Source organism: Arachis ipaensis, chromosome B6 (genome assembly GCF_059453495.1).
Source record: "Arachis ipaensis isolate K30076 ecotype BB chromosome B6, ASM5945349v1, whole genome shotgun sequence".
Taxonomy (NCBI): Eukaryota; Viridiplantae; Streptophyta; class Magnoliopsida; order Fabales; family Fabaceae; genus Arachis; species Arachis ipaensis.
In genome coordinates this window covers 15318708-15338436 of record NC_142441.1, presented here as the reverse complement: position 1 = coordinate 15338436, position 19729 = coordinate 15318708, and the positions used below count along the sequence as shown (strand labels likewise).

The following is a 19729-nucleotide window of genomic DNA, read 5'->3' as shown; positions in this document are numbered from 1 at the left end:
TAATTTGGCCTGTTATTTTTTAATGTACATAATAATAATAATAATAATAATAATAATAATAATAATAATAATAATAATAATAATAATAATAATAATAATAATAAAAATAATAAAATAAGTATATCACAGTAAAAAAGAAAGCACGTCACCAAATAATTTATCATCCGAATTATATATGAATCAAATTGATAATATGAGAGCTAACACTACAAAAATCGACAACAAAGTTAGAGACTTACAAAATCTTTCTTAAGATCATAGAAAAAAAAAACGTTTATATTTATGTGATATACAAAGCAATTATCATAATATTATTATTATTATTATTATTATTATTATTATTATTATTATTATTATTATTATTATTATTATTATTATTATTATTATATATATATATATATATATATATATATATATATATATATATAAGCAAAAAAAGTCCAACTGTATGTTTTAAAGTAAAATTTTTTTTAATATTTGATTAAATGTTTTTGTATTTAGTACTTTTTTTTTTGCACTTCCTCTTAGTTAAAAATATAATCATTATAATTTTTTAGTTATTATTGCTAGGGGTGTTTACAGATGGGATATGGCTGAAATTTCGATCCAATCCGCACTAAACTCATTAGATCAAATTCGATATTCGCACTTTTTATGTTTGGATCAGATATCAAATATATCCATAAAATAAAAAATATAAAAAAATTTTATTTTTATAAAAAAAAAGTCAATAATTTTTTTTGTTTACTTTTTTAAACATATTTACTTCTATCTGATTAGAGTGTGGATCCGATTCGATCCAATCCGATCATCTTACAGATCAGATCATATTCTCAAATTACAGATCAGATACGGATAAATACTGTGGATTTATATGGATATGATCTAATCTATGAACACCCCTAACTATTACTATAGGTTCATTGTTGCAAAAGAATGTTTCTTTTATTATAAACTATTATTAGATTTTAATTACCATTAAAACAACTGAATGGTCAACTTAATTACCATTATTATATCCATAGTTGTAAAAACCGAACTGGATCGGTTGGTTCGACCAAAAAACTAGTGAACCGGACTAGAACTGGATTATAGTCCAGTTCGGTTGACTCCACAAGGTCTCGAACCAAGAACCTTAGAGCAAAAGTAACCTCTACTTGCCACTTAGCCATTGCACTTCTAAGTACTATATTTGACAAATACTAATTATATGTTATACATAAATATCTAATTTAATTTAATTTTTGTTTTTTCTATTTTTAAAATTAATTATATTTTAATTATATACCATTATTAATATAAATATAAATTTCACTAAAAATTTATTAATTTACTTGATCTATTTTATTGCTAGTATTGTGATTAAGGTTATTTGTTTTGATGTTAGTGTTAAAATCTACTGATATTATAGTTAGATGATAGGTTTTGTGAATTAATTATTTTTTTATTGTGTCAAAATAAGATACTATTGTAGTATTAAAATTTTATGGTTTTTTTTATATTAGTTATTTTTAGAAGTTGAGACTTGATTCTTCATAAAATGTTAGTGAAGATATGCATTTCAAATTTTAATTTTAAGTTTTTAACTATTTTATATTTTATATTTACGTGAGACCAGTTTTATCGGTTCAACCAATGATTTATCAGTTGAACCAATAAACCAGTGAACCAGTAGCTTGATCAGTTCGATCACTGGTTCAGTTCTAACAATTATATTTCAATCTAATTTCAAAAATTTCGATTTACTCAATTTAATAGTTATGACTCACAATTGGTTCCTAATCAAGTAACAACAAATTATGTCTCCCAATTGGTTCTAATCAGTTCTAACAATTATGTCTCCCAACTTAATAGTTATGACTCACATTGGTTCCTAATCTTATTTTTGTCACTGTCTCACAAAATCGTTAACGACATGCTGAAATGGACTAACAAATGCTACATTATACATTCTAGTGACTATTTGATGTGACAATTGAAATTTTTTTACCTTATTTTTTATTTTCAACTAAACACTTAAAACCCTAATATGAGTCACGGATATCTAAGTTAAAAAATCAAACTAAGTAAATTAAAACTTTAAAAATCAGATTAAAGCTCGAATATAACTTCAAAACAGAACTTTAACTTATGTAGTGATTAATTTAAATGAAAATCAAATAAATCAAAATTCAACATAATTTTTATAAATGTTTTTAAATTCGAAATTTCTATACCAAAATTAACTAGGATTTTTCTTTAAATTAAAAATTTAATGAAATAGTGACTTTAATTATCTTAACCAATGTCCTAATTAATTGCTTTTATGTCTTAAAAAAATCGTATATGAGAAAAAAATAATTAATTTGTCTACTTTAATAAATAGTTATTTTACTAAAATGAAAAACTATTTTTTTAAAATTTTTAAGAACTAATTAATATTATATATATTTTGTTACACTACATTTAATTATAAAAATTTTATTTATTTCTAATACTTATATTAAAAATAAAAAAAAATTAAATTAGTGAATCTTAATCTATAATATAATAATAATATAGTAATTATTTTATATATTGTACGAATATAAATTAATTATTTTTTTATTTATAAAAATTATTAAACGCTTGAGCTTGTACGAATATATATTTATGAATGTGATATATTTTTTTATATAAATAATCTTTTAAAAAAAAATCTAATAGTTAATCTATTACCTTTTTTGTTTTAGTCCAAATTAAATGTTTTTTATTGTTTTTGGAAAGAAAATCTTTTGAGGAATTTAATAATATGTGATGAGGAACACCGAATAAATTATACCAAAACTAATTAAAACACAACATAAAAAAATCTTTAAAAAAAGACGTTTTAGGCATGTTTATCTGAGTGGCCTCCTTACATTATAACTATTGGACAATGTATTCCTCACTCAAGATGGCTTTACACTAGGGCTGGAAGTGAGTCAAGTCAGCTCATGAGCTAGCTCGAGCTCGACTCGTTAATAGCTCGATAAGCTAAGCTCGTGAGCTAGTGAGCCAAGCTTGAGTTTGGAATTGAGCTCATAAATTAAATGAGCCGAGTTTGAGCTTGGATAAGCTCAGTTCATTAGCTCGTGAACTAACTATATATATTAATACACATATCATATATGCATTTAATCTATACTTTTAATATTATATATATTAATGATATTAATTATTTAAAATTTTATATTTATTTTTTACATATAATTTTGATGTAGGACATAAATAAAAAATTTATAATTTATTGATATAGAATTATAAATTATGTATTTATGTTTCTATTATTTGAGCCAAGTCGTGAGCTCGAGCCAGCTCGTGAGCTTTCGGTGAGTCGAACTTGAGCTTAAGAAATAGGCTTGATTGTTAATGAGTCGAGCCGTGAGCCAAGCTCAATTTTTGTGAGCCGAACTTGAGCTTGGTCTAGCTCGTCTCAACTCGACTCACTTACAGCCCTACTTTACACTATAAAAAGAGTTCAACTCATTTTTCTAAAAAGACTTTTTTTTTTTTGAAAAACCAGAGAGCTCCTATCAATTTCTCTTCTCTAATTCTTTTCCATTGTTCTTCATTTTGTTCATCAACTTCAAACAAAAATTCAAAAAATTAGCATTCGGGTGTTCCAACAACAAGATTAATTAACCATTGTCAATTCTAAAAGAGCTCATTCATTCTTTTGTGACATTAGTGAAGGTCTTAACACTTGTTTTTTACCTCTATTTCTTATCTTTAGTTTTTGTGTTGCATATTTGCCATTAATAAAAGTATTTTTCTCACAAGTTTATTTATCCTTAATCTCTCATCTTAACCTTTTTTCACTTAATCTATTTTACAAAACTCACCCGAATCAAGCGGTTTACGGGCTTTTATTACTTCTCATAATTCGCGACAAGATTTTGCGGTTTACGTATAAATTCAACAACCAAAACCATGGTAGCTTATAACAACTTATATAGAATAGAGTTAGGACTCAAATATAATGTATTTTAGAATGTTGTATTTGCATAAATTTCTCATTCAGTTATTTTATACATGTCATTTGCCGTTATATAAATTTTAATTTTAGTGTATTGATAGTGTAAGAAATTTTACACCATCATTCAATCATATTTATATTATACATTTAGATGACTTTTGAGCAGAGAATTTAAAAATTAGTTTATGCGTTTCTATTACATATGATCTGTTTTTATTCTACATAAGCTTTGTTTATATAATTGTTGCGTCAAACAGGCAGTGGACATTGAATAGTTTTAACTTTTAAGGCAAGATATATGACAAGCTTCAGTGATTTTGGAAATGCGCGATAGTTAATTATCCTTGGTTAAGAAATGCATGAGGAACTGGAAAGCTGATGCGTCTTTTTTTCTTTTACTGGCACACCATGACTTCTTTTGCTTCATGGAATAAACTATTCAATGACTTGAATAAACTATAATCTATTCATTTGGTATTTAATACAAACGGCTTACAAGCAATCAATGACTTGAATAAACTATAGGAAAGTTATCAGGTATATCTGAGAATATCGGTGTTCCAGTTGTTTTAACTGTTGATTTTAATTAATATATATTATATATTTTTTATAATTAATATATATTATATATTTTTTATAATTTAGATCAACAGTTAAAACAACTGAAACATTAGTATTTTCGGTACACCTAATAACTTTCCTAAACTATATAATCTATTCATTTGGTATTTAAGCGCGCATTTTTAGTTCGGAACCGACTTTTAATGAGTCTGAATCTCCTTCCAATTATGGTTTCATAAGGTGGCCAAATCTAACCGAAAATGAACATGTTTAATTTTCTCAAGCCAGGCCATATCATCATTGTTATTCTTGGAAGCAGACGGAAAAAACATGAATTGCAGCAACGGCCAATTGAAATTGCTATTATAACACATCAATATATGAGATTACAACCGTTGCTCCAATGAAGATAACATGGAATAGCACTAATTATAACCCACTTGATGAAATATAAAGGTTCCATATCATTTCGACAAACAATAGGGTTGACAAACTTGTTTTCGCAGCTTCACACAGCTACAACACGACACACAAAATTATCCCACACCATAGATATTGAACAATTCTGATAATGAGTCCATGTGTACCAATATCTTCCGGTATACATGGTTTATCACTTTTTCTGAATGATCTCTTCAATAAGGTCTGCAGCTTCCTGAACAGTAGTGATGCTCTGTGCACTATCCTCTTCAACGCTAATACCGAATTCCTCCTCAAGACCCATCACAATCTCAACCTAAAAGGCATGATATCATCAATTAAGTCAAGTTTCAAGACCCATGGTTCTTAATTTATGAACAAAGTGGTGAATGCAATGTAAGAAATGAGCATTAAACAATAGCATGTTAAGAATTACTTGATTACCGTGTCTAGAGAATCAGCTCCTAGGGCTGAAAATTTTGACTCCCCAGTAACTGGAGAACTATCAGGTAGAGCAAGCTGCTTCTTTACTATTGTGCACACCTTGTCTACTGTCTCTTGTTTAGCCTGGTTATGGCGTTCAATAGCAGTGTACTCAATGAAAAAATAAATAAAAGGAAAACAAAAATTCTTGGATAACGAACTATCATAGGCAAGTGACATAGTGTCAGACTAAATCTTCATCTGATAAACAAAGTAGAGACTTCAGATAACATGTTCCCAGAACCCATTATATTATTTAGTTCACATATTCTAAGAAAACGGTTACGGCTATTGGCTAGTTTACTCACGTTTCTTCAGTCCAAACCATATCTTATGTGTTCAGTATTTAATTCAATGAAAAAACAATCCCTAGTTTAATAGAAAAGCATAGTTGAGATTTGTGATCACAGGTTATAAACCGTGTATCATTTTATTTTTCCAATCACAACTTCTATCAATTTAATTAGCTCCAAACAGATAATATAACTTGTTAAAGGTGCAACCCAGTGACAAAGTCCTTTTTAAAGTTTCAAGCAGTCTAACATATGGTGATTTGATGTTCATGCAAATGATGGTTAATCTCTGAAAAATAAACGCTGAAACACTTCACTAGCTACATACCGCACAGGAAACTGTGAGGCGAATTGAGCGTGGCCGCAAGTTAAAAGAAACATTCCTCCGCCCAAAGCTGGAAGTTAAAACCGAACTTGAGCTGGAAATTAAACTACATGCCTGTTCAACAAATTTATTGAGATAGTCAATTTTAAAAGAAATGACACCAAAATAAAGTAAAATAAATACATTCCTAAGAAAACTGCTTCTGTTCAATTTAGTGGGGAAATTATAAGCTATTTCTGAGCGATCTTAGTGCATGCCAAAATTTTCAGCTTTACATCAACTCTATATTCATTTCGTACATTTCCATTTCTCAATCCTAAGAAACTCAGGGAGTTCAATCAAAGCCTATGTGGTCCCGCGTTAGAGAGGCAGACGCTAACGCAGGGTTTCACATGTAGCAACACTACTAGTATAAACCTCAATCACGTCACGTTCTACAAGTATGCTACTAAATTGCACAACTACGAACTACCGAAAGATAATAGATAAATGATATTATAAACCTCATAAATTCTTGACAAACCAATTAGTAAAAAACTAAATCAAAGGAAAACAGCACAGAACTGAATCAAAGCCATAATAATAAGCACTAGAGAAAGAAAACAGCAGCGAAATCAGTAACAGATTCTCACCACACAAGGAATAAAGTTAAGTTCGTAGTAGTAGTTACGACTGATTAAAGAGGAGAGATCGATTGGAAATGAAAATGAAAACGATACCGGTATTTGATTCAGCTGAGAGCGGAGAGAGCGCATAGAGATGGAGTTTCCGGTAAGTGCATTTGCCGCCATCGCGATACTGCGTGCGTTGAAGCGAAAGAGCGCAGAAGAAAAAGAAAATGAATATAGAGGAGAGAAGGTGGCGGAGAATGCGAAGAGTGTGAGCGAGAGAAGAACGCTGAGAATAAGTAGGTGCGTGAAATTGGACCCGTCATTCCTGAGTGTACGAAAGAGTCCTCTCGTCCGACTCGGAGCTAAACTTCTTTTTTCTTTTTCTTTTTTTTTTTTTGGTCATGACTTTTTTTTTTCTTTTTTCTTTTTTTGAGAACCAACTTTATTTGGGATAACTTCAACAATACACTCAAGCCCAATTGATATGGGCCTAGGCCCATTTTAAACTCAAAGTTATGGAAGAGTTGATTCTTCTCTGACCAAACCGAAAAGAGAAAGCGTTGATTCCTGCCCCAGTGATGTCGTGGATCGGAGCCAGTGAACAGTGATTCTGCTTCTTCCATCTTCTGCGAGAGAGAGAGAGAGAGAGAGAGAAAGAGAGAGAGAGAGAGTGAAAATGGTGAGGGAAGTTGCAGAGAGTTGCGTTGATAGCTTGTTGACGGAGATGGTTGCGAGCTATTGCAACCGATTCTACGCGAACAAGCCTGAGCTCGCCGCCCGCAGAATCGAGGCCATTGGATACCAGGTCGGTCATCAACTCTCCGAAAGGTAAACCCTAATTTCCACCATTGCGTCGTTTCAGCTTCTGGATGTAGATCTGTTGCCAAATTCATTAACACTAGTTGGACCGATCTAGAAAGTTAACTTGCAAATTAAGATGCACCACAATAAATTAAGCCTTTTAACTATGATTCATGATTCTGCTTCTCTATATAGTTTTACTTAATGAATATTTATAATGGTTTGATCATGAAATTTTAATGAATTGGAGGAAAGTGTTGGTGTGTTTAAACATACTCTGGTGACTGGTCAGGTACACCATGGAGCGACCGCGATTCAGTGATCATCTGGAAGCCATAAAGTTCATCTGCAAGGATTTTTGGACTGAGCTCTTTAAGAAGCAAATAGACAACTTGAAAACAAACCATAGAGTGAGTTCAGATTAGAGCTGTATTCATTTGGTGGTGTTTGTTATATGGTTTTAGATTGGAATGGATGGTCATGGTATTCGTTTGCTACTTGCTGCAGGGTACCTTTGTATTGCAAGATAATAAGTTCCCCTGGCTTGAGCGGATATCGATTGATCCATCAACTGATAAAGTTAATTCAGCCGAGGACGATTCTTTGACTACAGCTGAAAACAAGGCTGCAAGCACAATAAGCATGCATCTTTATTACCCATGTGGCATCATTAGAGGAGCTCTTTCAAATTTGGGAATTACTTGTGCAGTTACTGCAGATATATCAAATCTTCCAGCATGTGAGTACTTCTATTTAGTTTGCATTTGTTAGTGAAGAGATTGTAAGGAATAGTTTGCATTCACTATGAATGTTATCTTCTGAGTACAGATTATAATATAACCTTATGTAAGTTTGAGTGATGATTATCTCTTTTTGGGTGTAAGAGTTATTGTGTGAAATTATCGGAACTGTTTGAAAAAGGTTTGAAAAGGGTCCAGTCTATTTGATATCTAATGGCTAATGGTGAGAAGTTTATAGGGTATTTTCACTCTATAGACTATAAGTATCATTTTTACATGTTGATTGTGTACCATGCGACCAGCCTTATGCCATCACAGACAGGCTGCTGTATTTGCCTTTGCACCAAGGGATACCATCCAGCTGTAGGCAAAAACAGTTCTGGAATTTTCAAAAATGTTATAGTTTCTTAATGTCCTGCTTGATGATGATTGTATGACTTAGCTTTCAAATTTCATGACTTCCAAATCTTTCCCATGTGGAATAAATCCAGCAACCCTTGCAATAATTGATTGTTCCAAGTTAGGAAGTTTTATTTTGTACCCTTGTTAGTAGAAAATTTTCACACATATTGAATACCGAAATCAAAATTGAGGTTTAATTTGAATTTTCCCTTTTTGTTTATACCTGTTAATAGAGTTGGTTATTTGTTCTTACTATCGATTATAGTATTATACCCTGAGAATGAGATAACTGTTGTAGGGTCAAGACTCGAGATATTATTAATTTAACTTGATAGAGATATTGACATCATTGGCTTAATTTGTGTATAATTTTATATCTGGAATACTTGATGCTGTTAATTTCATTAATAGTGACGAATGGTTTGCTATATTTTGTTATGACAAACTATTGTCTTTGTACACAATGTGAAATGGCAAAGTAATATGCAATGTTTGTGTCTGAAACATTTTCCTTGTTTATAACCAGTCTCCTTTTGTACATAATCGTGCAGGCTCATTTGTGGTACGTGTAAAAGCGTGATGAGTTCACAGTTATGTCAATGATGGAAGTGAGAACAATGTTACGATGTCTGCAAGTTCTTTTGCATAATTTGCTGACTGGGAATTGTTACTTTGCCATCTTTACACTATCAAATGTTATTGAACTTGTTGTATAGAAAGGGCTCCTGAGGAACTTGTTGGTTCGGACGCAAATTGTATGGAGATTACGATAGTATAATTTTATTGTACCGATCACCATTTGGTAGAGGGTGATTTCTTTAATGACGATCTTAAACTAATCCATTGCTTATAAGGAACTTTCAATATTCCATACAATCTTTTTTGAGGTTCTGACCCTCCTCCGCCCCCTACACCCAAAAAACCCATAAAATACGGGTCGGGTTGAAACGAAAAACAAACAATAAACATTCTTCAACTCATGCCCACCCCCATCGCTAAGAATTGGGCATGGGTTAACTCGTCATCTATTCTTTTTTTTTTTCTCCCTACCATTCGTTTGTCCAATTATACATGTAGCGTATGTAAGATCCCAAATTTTGCATCATATAGTTAGCTTGATGATCTGAATGATTAGTTTATTAAATGAATTATTTACCTGCCAAAATGTCGGTTTAATTTTACACTATAAAAATATTATATAATTAACAAATATTATCATTTTAAAAACAGCACTTGATCAATAATAGTTTGTATTTATAGTTACAAGAGTTTGCACACAAGAAGTACATATTTTGTATTTATATAATTTGTATTTATATTTATTATTGTACACATATAAATTAATATAGTTTGTATTTATATTTATTAAAATTTGTACACACGAATTAAAAAAATTTATTTGTTGAAGATAATTTGATAATTGTACTAATTAAATGTTAATAAAAAAATATTAAAAAATATTGGCCCTCAAGAGTTTCTGTTTAGACTAATTGTACGAAATTGTTTTTATTAACTCTTTTTATCTTATAGTTCTTTTTCTTTTATTTAACATGATTATTAGTAAAAAAATTAACGTTATCTAATTCTTTTAAATAAATAATTATTTTGAACAAATTAAGATATTAAAATGAACACATGTTTTGGATTCGGAGATTATCATTTATCACAATTCACAACCGGATAAATAATGGTGCATTTTATGTGGTTATGAATTTTTTGCAATATTTAAAAAATGTAGTTAAAATTAAGATTACACATTTTATTATTTAATAATACTCCTTAATTTGAAAAAATAAAAAAAGTGTGGTCACATTAAAAAGTGTTGTAAAATAATTAAAAAATGTATTTTAATTTTAGTTACACCTTTTTAAGTGTTATAAAAGTTTTTGTGGTTTATTTTTGAAGGGATGAAAATTTTCAATTAGTCGTAATTTATAGCCGATAATACTAGGAAAACAAAAAAAAAAATTAGAATTTGTCTTATTTAGTATTTATTAATTGTCACAATAATTAATCAAGACTAAATAAAATAAGTTTTAACTATTTTTGACTAATTTATTTTGGTTACCAAATATTTTCGTTTGCCAAATAACACTTGTAAAGAAATCTGACAATAAAAAATTAAAATTTCTGAGATTGGTGAAATAATAAAGTGGATGATTAATTATTATTAAATTAATAATTTTTATCATATCTGAGTCTGATTATTTTAATTTAAAAATAATTATTTTTTATTTTATCACTTTATTAATTCTTTTATTTTAAAAAAATTAATTCAATGATAAAATTACTTGTTTAAGAGGTACAAAGATAGAAAAAAAATTGTGAATATTTTACCTTTTATCTCTCTCTCTCTCTCTCTATATATATATATATATATATATTAATATCAGAATTTTTTGCCGAATATGGCAGAATACGATTTGACTTGAATATTTTATAGTGAAATTATGCCTTAAAAAATGTGTTTGGGGCGAGCATATGCCTTAAATAGAGCAGAAGATGCTGCGGCTAACAATGTATCTTAAAATTCAGCAATGTATTTTTTTAGAGAAAAAACCCTAAATGGATAAGAGAGATCTGTGTCTTAAGTCTTAACCACTTGTCCTTTTCTGGTCAATACAGAGATTGGGTACAAGGATCCAACTCATGCTGACTACATCATCTAGTCAGTAACTCTCACCTACCCCCCTCCTTATGTTTATTTATTCACTTTGCTGACCTACTACTTCAACAGTAAAACTCTCAATATATTTTCATTTCCTACGTCGAATTTGTCTTATTTTTCTAAGTTTTTAATATTTTAAAATTATTTATTTTTATATTATTTAAATTAAATATTGACTTTTAATTATTTTTAATAAATTAAGTATCAAAATTTAAGTATTATAGTTATCACCTTACTAAAAATATATTCATAATAAGAACAATTTGCTGTTTCATTTACATTTACATTTTTGGCTGCATGCCTTTACTCTTGCATTCTCTGTGCTCCAACATGCTTAGCATTATATATCATGCAAATATTTCTTTGTCATCTTATCCAAGTTGTTTGAATTGAACCTCCCTCAGGTAATGATGTCCAAATTCCATTTTGTCATCCTCATCCTTTGCTTGTGGTTGTTTACCCTCTTCAACTCTTGGATGGAACTTCACGACTGTGACAATTAGTTTCTATTTAAATTTTGTATAATTAACTTTTAATTAATTAATATTAATTAATTTGTCATTATAAAATAACTAGTGTTTTTTAACATTTAAAATTTAAAGTTTAGAATTTAAAATAAAAATAATTTTTAAAAAATTAATTAATCTTGAATAGTCAAGTTCGTTTTTATCTTATTAACTTTTTTATCTGTAGTTTAAAAATATGTGACTGAAAAAAAAAAGTGAAAATTTTTTAACAAAAAACATCAGATGTAGCGGATGTCATACACAAATTGATCATGAACTATAAAAAGTGGTATGATATTGATAACGTTTGTTGTTGATGATAATATTAGAATAACAACCTTAGATTTGTCTTTATTTTATTATTTTTTTTCTATCTTAATGTGTTGAATTCTTTTAATTTGTGTAAAAAAAAACTTAACTACAAGAATTCTTTCGGAAATAAAACTGTGTACTGTGTGTTATTAGTACATCAACTTAATTTGAATAAAAACAAAAGTTTGATCCTCAGATTTTTTAAGAAATAATTACAAAATTTGTTAATAAAACTGAATTTTATGATGATTAGTACACATACTTGCCATCGTTAGAGTCACCAACAAATGTCCAATGTGGCATAAATAATAAAAAAATGATATTGGATCAACATAACTCTTTCCATTTCAATTTGATTGGATGGTAGAAAAGGACTTGTACCAACTACAACTTCACCTCCCTCCCTCTCTCTCTCTCTGATTCTATATATATACACACTTTTATGCAACATTTGACTTCAGTTCTCTTCATTCTTTATTTTTTGTTGAAGGGGTGTCTGTGCAGTTCCTTCAGAAAATGGGTAGTAACGAAGTTTCAGCAGAGGCACTTATGATTTGTGCCCCAATCAGAAGCCAATGTGTTGAGCAAATTGTGAAGAAAATGCATGAAGCAAAGGCACAAGGTGCTGATGTTGTTGAGGTTAGCCTTGACCATATCACCAACTTCCACCCCCACAATGACCTTCAAACTATCCTCACCAATAAGCTTCTCCCTATCCTCTTTTCTTATAGGTAATTACATCTCATTTTGATAGATTGTATCAAGATAGAATTATGGATATCAAAAATGCTATTCTTATACTAAAGTCAGCTACCAATGTCAGCTACCAATGTATTTGTATATAAATATATGTATAATTTAATTTATTTTCAATATGTATTTATATTTCAATATGTATTTTATACTTGTGACTAACTTTAGTAGCGGATCTTAGTATTCACATAATATAGTCATATAGACATATATAAAAGAAGAGGAGTGCTAGGGGCAGCAAATTTTGTAATTTGTAGCCATCAATTAGTTATTATTGATATTTTTAATGGTGTGAGATTTCATCCAATAATGTGTAATTACTCACTTTTCTTTGGCTGGTTAAGTGCTAGTTAGATTTTAATAACTTTTTCTATTAAAAAAAAGTAGAGAAATACAAATTCTCATTGTCTCTTTATTTTCTGTCTTTACACAATTATGAAATAGTGCCTCCTATATGCACAGAAATAGTTGTGCCTTATATTCTAGAGTAATGATTGGAAGATTTAATTTATTTTTTAATTATTTTTTAAATATTTAAATGAGTAAAATGAGTTTAATTTTTTATGTATTGTAAAAGGTTTTATGGTGTAATTCAATCAGATTTATATGTTAATATTAATTTTTAAGTAGTGAATTTAAAAATTAGTTATTTTTACTAACGTGACCATACTTGTCTGTATAAAACTATTTTATAGCATAGTGCATGAAAATTAAATCACGTAAAAATTTAATATATATGTTATTTTTTGAAAACATTGATAAGATACAAATTCAAAATTTTCTGTTCTATACATTTGTTACTCCATGATGGTTAATACTGTGCTTGATGTGTTATTGAAGGCCAAAATGGGAGGGTGGTTTATACGAAGGAGATGAGAATATTCGGTTGGAAGCATTACAACTTGCTATGGAATTGGGAGCTGATTTCATAGACATTGAGCTTAAGGTGTGTTTGGTTTCTTGGAGAAAAACATATTAGTACCACCATGTATAAGTATGGTTGGTCCAATTTGTCTTCATTTATGTCTTAATGTTTTCTCAGGCAGCTTCTTCTTGTCTTAAGACCATGATGGAATATAAGAAAAACCATGGTAATCATGGAAAAATAATTGTTTCGTCCTATGTGGATGGAGTGACCCCTCCAAAATCAGAACTCCTTAAGCTTGTTACACTTATGAAAGCAACTGGAGCAGATATCATCAAGCTTGTCACAAATGCACAAGACATTACAGAAATTGAAAGAATATTTAGTATACTTCCCTATTCTCAGGCATGTGATTTTCATATATTCATTGGTTTAATTCACATGGATGTAAGAATTTTCATAGTAATTGTTTCTTCTTTGTGGTAACAATTTTGTAGGTACCATTAATTGCTTATTCTGTTGGAGACAGAGGGTTAATAAGCCAGCTTCTGTGTCCGAAATTCGGAGGGTTCTTTGTCTATGGATCTTTGGATGGAAATCCAATCCCTGGTATGCCTTCTTTGGAAACTCTCCGGGAAGCATATAAATTGGAACATGTAAATGAGGATACCAAAGTTTTTGGCCTAATTTCAAAACCAGTTGGCCACAGCAAAGGCCCTTTGCTGCATAATCCTACTTTCAGACATGCAAAATTTAATGGAATGTATGTCCCCATGTTTGTTGATGATCTTAAAGAATTCTTTAGCACTTACACAAGCCCCGATTTTGCGGGTTATAGGTATGCCATATTTATATGTTTGTGTCACCCATTTTATATGTTTGGTATTCCTTTTTCTTATTTTGTGATTTCTGACCTGCTTCTTTCTTCTGTGCTTCAGTGTTGGCTTTCCATACAAGGAAAAAGTTCTAACCTTTTGTGATGAAGTCCATCCTCTTGCTCAGGTTTGCTTGTCCTTTTGTGATGAAGTCCATCTTCTATGAAATGATCTGATCGTATTTGTTAGATACATAATCATTCATATACCTCTTCCTATCAGCTTAAATTTTTGTGATTTCGTGAAAATATTAAGTGATAAAATCGTCTCGGTTCGTGCTTCACCAGTCTATAGGAGCTGTTAATACTATTGTAAGAAGACCAATTGATGGGAAGCTAGTTGGCTACAATACAGATTGTGAGGGTGCAATCACTGCTATTGAGGATGCTCTCATAGGTTATACTCCTCAAATGCTATGTTTATAACTGCTTTGAACTTGTCAAATGTTTTTGTATGATCCTTAAAAGTGAAATCTATTAAACGTATGCGCATTTTGCGCTTTAGTTGTCAATGTCATTGTTCTTTGATCAGATTATAATAGGTGTAATTTTATCTGAGATGATATAATGATATTGATATATATATCTATGAACCAATTCTAGAGCATGGTTGCAATGATGGTGGAGCATGCTTAAGTTCACCTCTTGCTGGAAGATTGTTCGTGCTAGTTGGTGCCGGTGGTGCTGGAAGAGCACTGGCATTTGGTGCTAAGAGTAGAGGAGCTCGCATAGTCATTTTCGACATTGATTTTGGTATTAAAAGCATGTTATTATGCCTTTCACAAATTGAACTGTTATTTGAACTTCTTTAAGGATATTGTTTCCTAAGTCTCATTTTGTTGAATCAGACAGAGCAAAATCTCTTGCAAGTGCTGTATTTGGTGAAGCTCTGCATTACAAAGACTTGGCCATTTTTCAGCCAGAGAAAGGAGCAATTCTTGCAAATGCAACACCAATAGGAATGCATCCTAATATTGCAGACAGAATTTCAGTATCAGAGGTTCTACATTCTTACTTTAAATTCTTTTAGATAATGAAATGATGTTTAATGGGAGTCTAGTTTAGAAAATATAATTTCACTGAACTAACTAAATGCCTTCTCCAATCCCTCAATATTTGTCCGAAGGACAAAGCGATCCTCCACATTTGTAAATCTCTAACCGGTCCTCAATCATTCAAGTAACTGGTCTAAACGGTCTCTCTTGGTGGTCTAAAGGCTCCCGACACATCAGCATGTCACTTTTTACAAGGGCCGCTTAGACAAATTACTTGAATGGTTGAGGACAATTTTCGAATTGTGGAGAGTCGTTTTCTCCTTTGGACAAATGGTCAGATATGGCAAAGGTTATTTACTCCTCAACTAAAACTATATGATGTTACACACTTACACATACACCCGTTGATGTATATAAATCAAAGGGTAAGTGGTGTTGTTTGCTGAGTTTGGTTTATTAATTGATATGTTTTTAAAAGGAAACTTTGGAAGATTATGAGTTGGTGTTTGATGCTGTGTATACACCAAGAAAAACAAGACTATTGAAAGCAGCAGAAGCAGTTGGAGCAATAACAGTGAGTGGGGTAGAAATGTTCCTACGCCAGGCTAGAGGGCAATTCAATCTCTTCACGGGTCTTCAAGGTACAATTCTCAATTGCAACATGTGATTCTTAGTATTCTATGCTGCATGTCCTGCAACAATTCAACTAGGTTTGGTAGGTTAGTATTCTATGTTATATAGTTTATGATGTGTATCTCATTGCTGCTTTTTGTTTTATTTGTGCAGCACCTGATCAATTTATGCGGGAAATTGTTCTATCCAAGTTTTGAAGAAATTCAAACAAAATTAAAAGTCCATCATCAAATTAGATCACAATTTACCCTTATACACTCTAAATAATGACGGCTACTTCCTCAGTTCTAGTTGTAAAGATATGACAAGTGAAAACCATCTCCTCCTCATTCTACTATTTCTACATAAATACTTAGACTTGCTTTTAAATTATTAATAAAAAAATAAAGCCTGGTACATATTCTTTGTGGGCAATACTCACATATAGAGTAAATATATACATAAAGTATAGTGCTGAGTTAATACTAGTCCCTAAATCTACATACGAGCCTTAATTTAGTCTTTAATGTTTCAATTGCCTTTATTTAATCTTTAAAATTTGTAAACATAACTCACATTGGTCCTTGAAACAATTTTCGGCACACAAATATTAATAAACGCTGATATAGATAGTCAGATGCCATACTAGAACTTGTAAAACGATGTCATTTTGGTTTTGACATTCAAATAGTTGAAAAATAATGTCGTATCACTTGTTTTGGGAGGAAAAGTTTCAATAAACATCACTTATTTTGGGCTATTTGAATGCCAAAATAAAAACAATGTCGTTTCACATAATACGGTTTGACATCCGATTATCTATGCAAGTGTTCTATTAACGTCTACGTTAAAAATTGTTTTAGAAACTAAGATGAGTCACACTAGCAATGTTTGAGGACTAAATAGAAAAAATTGATACTTCAGAGATTAAATTGAGATTCGCATGCAAGTTTAAGGACTAAATTGAATATTATCTCGTATAATATATTTGATAGTAAAATTATTTTTTATTTAAAAAAGTGATGGGTTACACACAATTCATCATACATTATTATTCTTCTTCTGTATGTTCCACAAAATTTCATTATGTACCAGAGTAGCCACAGTTATTTGTTACATTCAAGTAGCACTAGTGCGTTGCCCGCGTTGGAAATAAATATGAGTAGGGGTGTTCATGGATCGGATCGGATCCGTATATCCGCGGTATTTATTCGAATTCGATCTGAAAATTACGGATATGGATCCGATTCGCAAGGCTTTCGGATCGGATCGGATCGGATCCGCACACTAATCAGATCGGATTGCGGATTTTGTGTTGGTATCCGCGTATCCGCAAAAATAAAGAAATAAATAAATAAATATTATTTTTATATTTTATTTCAACTAATAATTATCATATATGTTGTATTATTTTAATTTATTATTTAAGAAAAGTATGTTTAATATTATTTTAAGAGTAAACATATTTAAAAGAATAGAAAAAATGAAGTTTATTGATATTTTTTTAATAAAAATAAACTTTTAAAAATATTTTTGTGTTTTGTGAATATATCCGATATCCGATATTCGATCCGATCCGAAAATGTGCGGATCGGATCGGATCGGATCCAACCTTAAAAACTGCGAATATTGGATCCAATCCGATCCGATAATTTTAGTGCGGATCGGATCGAAATTTTGGCCATATCCGATCCGATCCGATCCGATCCGCGTGCAGCCCTAAATATGAGAACCATGGTACTTTTAATTTTTAGTATACTTATTACGTTATTGTCTTCCAGCTGCTTTAGTGCTTTTGCTTTAGCTAAACCGGGTTGGTGAGAAATGGCTGTGAGAACATCTTAGATGCGTTTTAAAAAAAAAGCATGATTCTTGGTCCAGTAAAATCATTTGAATAATAAAACTCATGGGCCTGGCCCATGTAAGGGATCTTCTTCTTTAATCCATATGATTTCCTGACCAAAAAAAAAATCCATATGATTTATAGCTATGGGAACTAAACTCGTCGGGTTTTTGCTTTTTATTATTGTTACTAGCAAGAAATCCGCGCGATGCGCGGGCAAAACAAATAAAAATTATAATAACCTAAGAAGTACGGACACTTTGTTGAGTTGTCATGTCTGTATGTCGGATACATTTCAGACACGACACTCTCTGACACGCGTATCTGCTGTGTCCAACTGTGTCTTAATAAAAAATAAAAAATTCTTCTCCAAACATGCTTGGACACATCTAAATATTATGACATGTCAACATGTTCAGTCTTATTTTGAACATATATTCTTAAAATAAATTTAGATACAATATATATTATTATTTATTAAAACAAAAAATATTTTACATACTTGATATAATTAAAATAATACATTAAAAATAATTAAAAAATTAAAAAATATATTTTAATATCAATAAAATATCAAAATATCATTACGATTTATCTAAAAAATACTTTATATTTTATATGTACGCGTGTCCCCGTATCTTATAAGATTTTAAAATTCGCATGTCGGCGTGTCCGTGTCCGTATCAGTGTCTGTACATCATAAATAATAACATGAATGTAATTATTTTAGGATATTATTTGCTGTAGAAAATAAAGGAGCATTGATATGGTTTAAAAAAGTATATGAAATCTTTTAAACAAATGAAAAAGATGGTAGTAAAAAAAAATGTTACAAAGTATTATGTTATGTTGCCATTCATAAGTGATGTAAAAATATGAATGATGTTTTGAATTTTTACTATTTTATCCAAATATTAAAAATTAGAAGAGTACTTTATTCTATATTAAATTATATTATATTATTTTTTCAAACACCAATAGTGCTCTTTTATTTTTACACTAATTAATAATTTAAGTATAGTTTACATAATTAGCTACCGTGGATAAGGAAAGAGTAATACATTTAGAGAAGATATCAATAATAATAAAAGTGGATGTTGTTATTGGAAATTTTTATTCTAAAATAGAAAGCATAAAATACCTTTTTTATATTTGAATCATGGAAATCTTGAGCAATTGCTAATTTGCATGAAATTAAAATAATTAAATAGAAATATAATAGAAAAAATATATAAAACAAAAAATAGCATTATTAAATTAAAAAAAAAAAAAGAAAAAGTTTTAGTTACTTTATTATCAAATTATCAATTATTATTATTTTTAGAATAAGATTTTGGCCATAAATAGATTAAGTACTTTTATAACCTAAAAGAAATATACTATCAAGAAGAAAGATTCAAATTAAAAAAGATAAAAAGAAATCATAACTGCTAATAAAAAAGATATATATATCCATTTATATTTTTTCTGTATAGAAGACTCATCTTTTGACTATATTTTTTATATACTATTCTTTAATATCATCTACTACAGCAACTAAACAATTTGATTTTAAAAAGGCATTTTTCTTTGGACTTTCTCTAGAATTTTAACTTTTGAAGAAATGCTATTTTTCAAAAATGTTTGTCTTTTCTGTATTTGTTAATATATATTTCCATAAGAACAAATATGTAACTATCCTTTCAATCT

At 29.9% G+C, this 19729-nt stretch overlaps 3 protein-coding genes across 4 annotated transcripts; 2 read left to right on the top strand and 1 right to left on the bottom strand.

Moving 5' to 3' along the window:
- Positions 1-4872: 4872 nt before the first annotated feature.
- On the bottom strand, positions 4873-6962 carry LOC107645858 (acyl carrier protein 1, chloroplastic). Its single transcript, XM_016349985.3, has 4 exons — positions 6778-6962; positions 6062-6172; positions 5402-5524; positions 4873-5273 (listed from the first exon to the last, which is right to left on the bottom strand). The coding sequence occupies exons 1-4, from the start codon at positions 6847-6849 to the stop codon at positions 5151-5153; spliced, it is 429 nt and encodes a 142-aa protein (XP_016205471.1). The 5' UTR covers positions 6850-6962; the 3' UTR covers positions 4873-5150.
- A 233-nt stretch (positions 6963-7195) lies between these two features.
- LOC107645859 (Transport protein particle (TRAPP) component) lies at positions 7196-9488 on the top strand. The gene is made up of 4 exons (XM_016349986.3): positions 7196-7497; positions 7763-7880; positions 7978-8209; positions 9164-9488. Exons 1-4 carry the CDS (start codon positions 7346-7348, stop codon positions 9190-9192), a joined length of 531 nt encoding a protein of 176 aa, XP_016205472.1. The 5' UTR covers positions 7196-7345; the 3' UTR covers positions 9193-9488.
- A 2868-nt stretch (positions 9489-12356) lies between these two features.
- On the top strand, positions 12357-16616 carry LOC107645860 (bifunctional 3-dehydroquinate dehydratase/shikimate dehydrogenase, chloroplastic). 2 transcript variants are annotated; one of them, XM_016349987.3, is made up of 10 exons: positions 12357-12829; positions 13692-13797; positions 13894-14121; positions 14214-14554; positions 14655-14718; positions 14879-14987; positions 15194-15343; positions 15439-15590; positions 16064-16226; positions 16372-16616. In XM_016349987.3, exons 1-10 carry the CDS (start codon positions 12615-12617, stop codon positions 16413-16415), a joined length of 1572 nt encoding a protein of 523 aa, XP_016205473.1. In that variant the 5' UTR covers positions 12357-12614; the 3' UTR covers positions 16416-16616. The 2 variants fall into 2 exon arrangements, 1 of the variants encoding a protein (XP_016205473.1); XR_015885916.1 differs by having other exon boundaries at positions 12474-12829; positions 15443-15590.
- The last annotated feature ends 3113 nt before the right edge of the window (positions 16617-19729 follow it).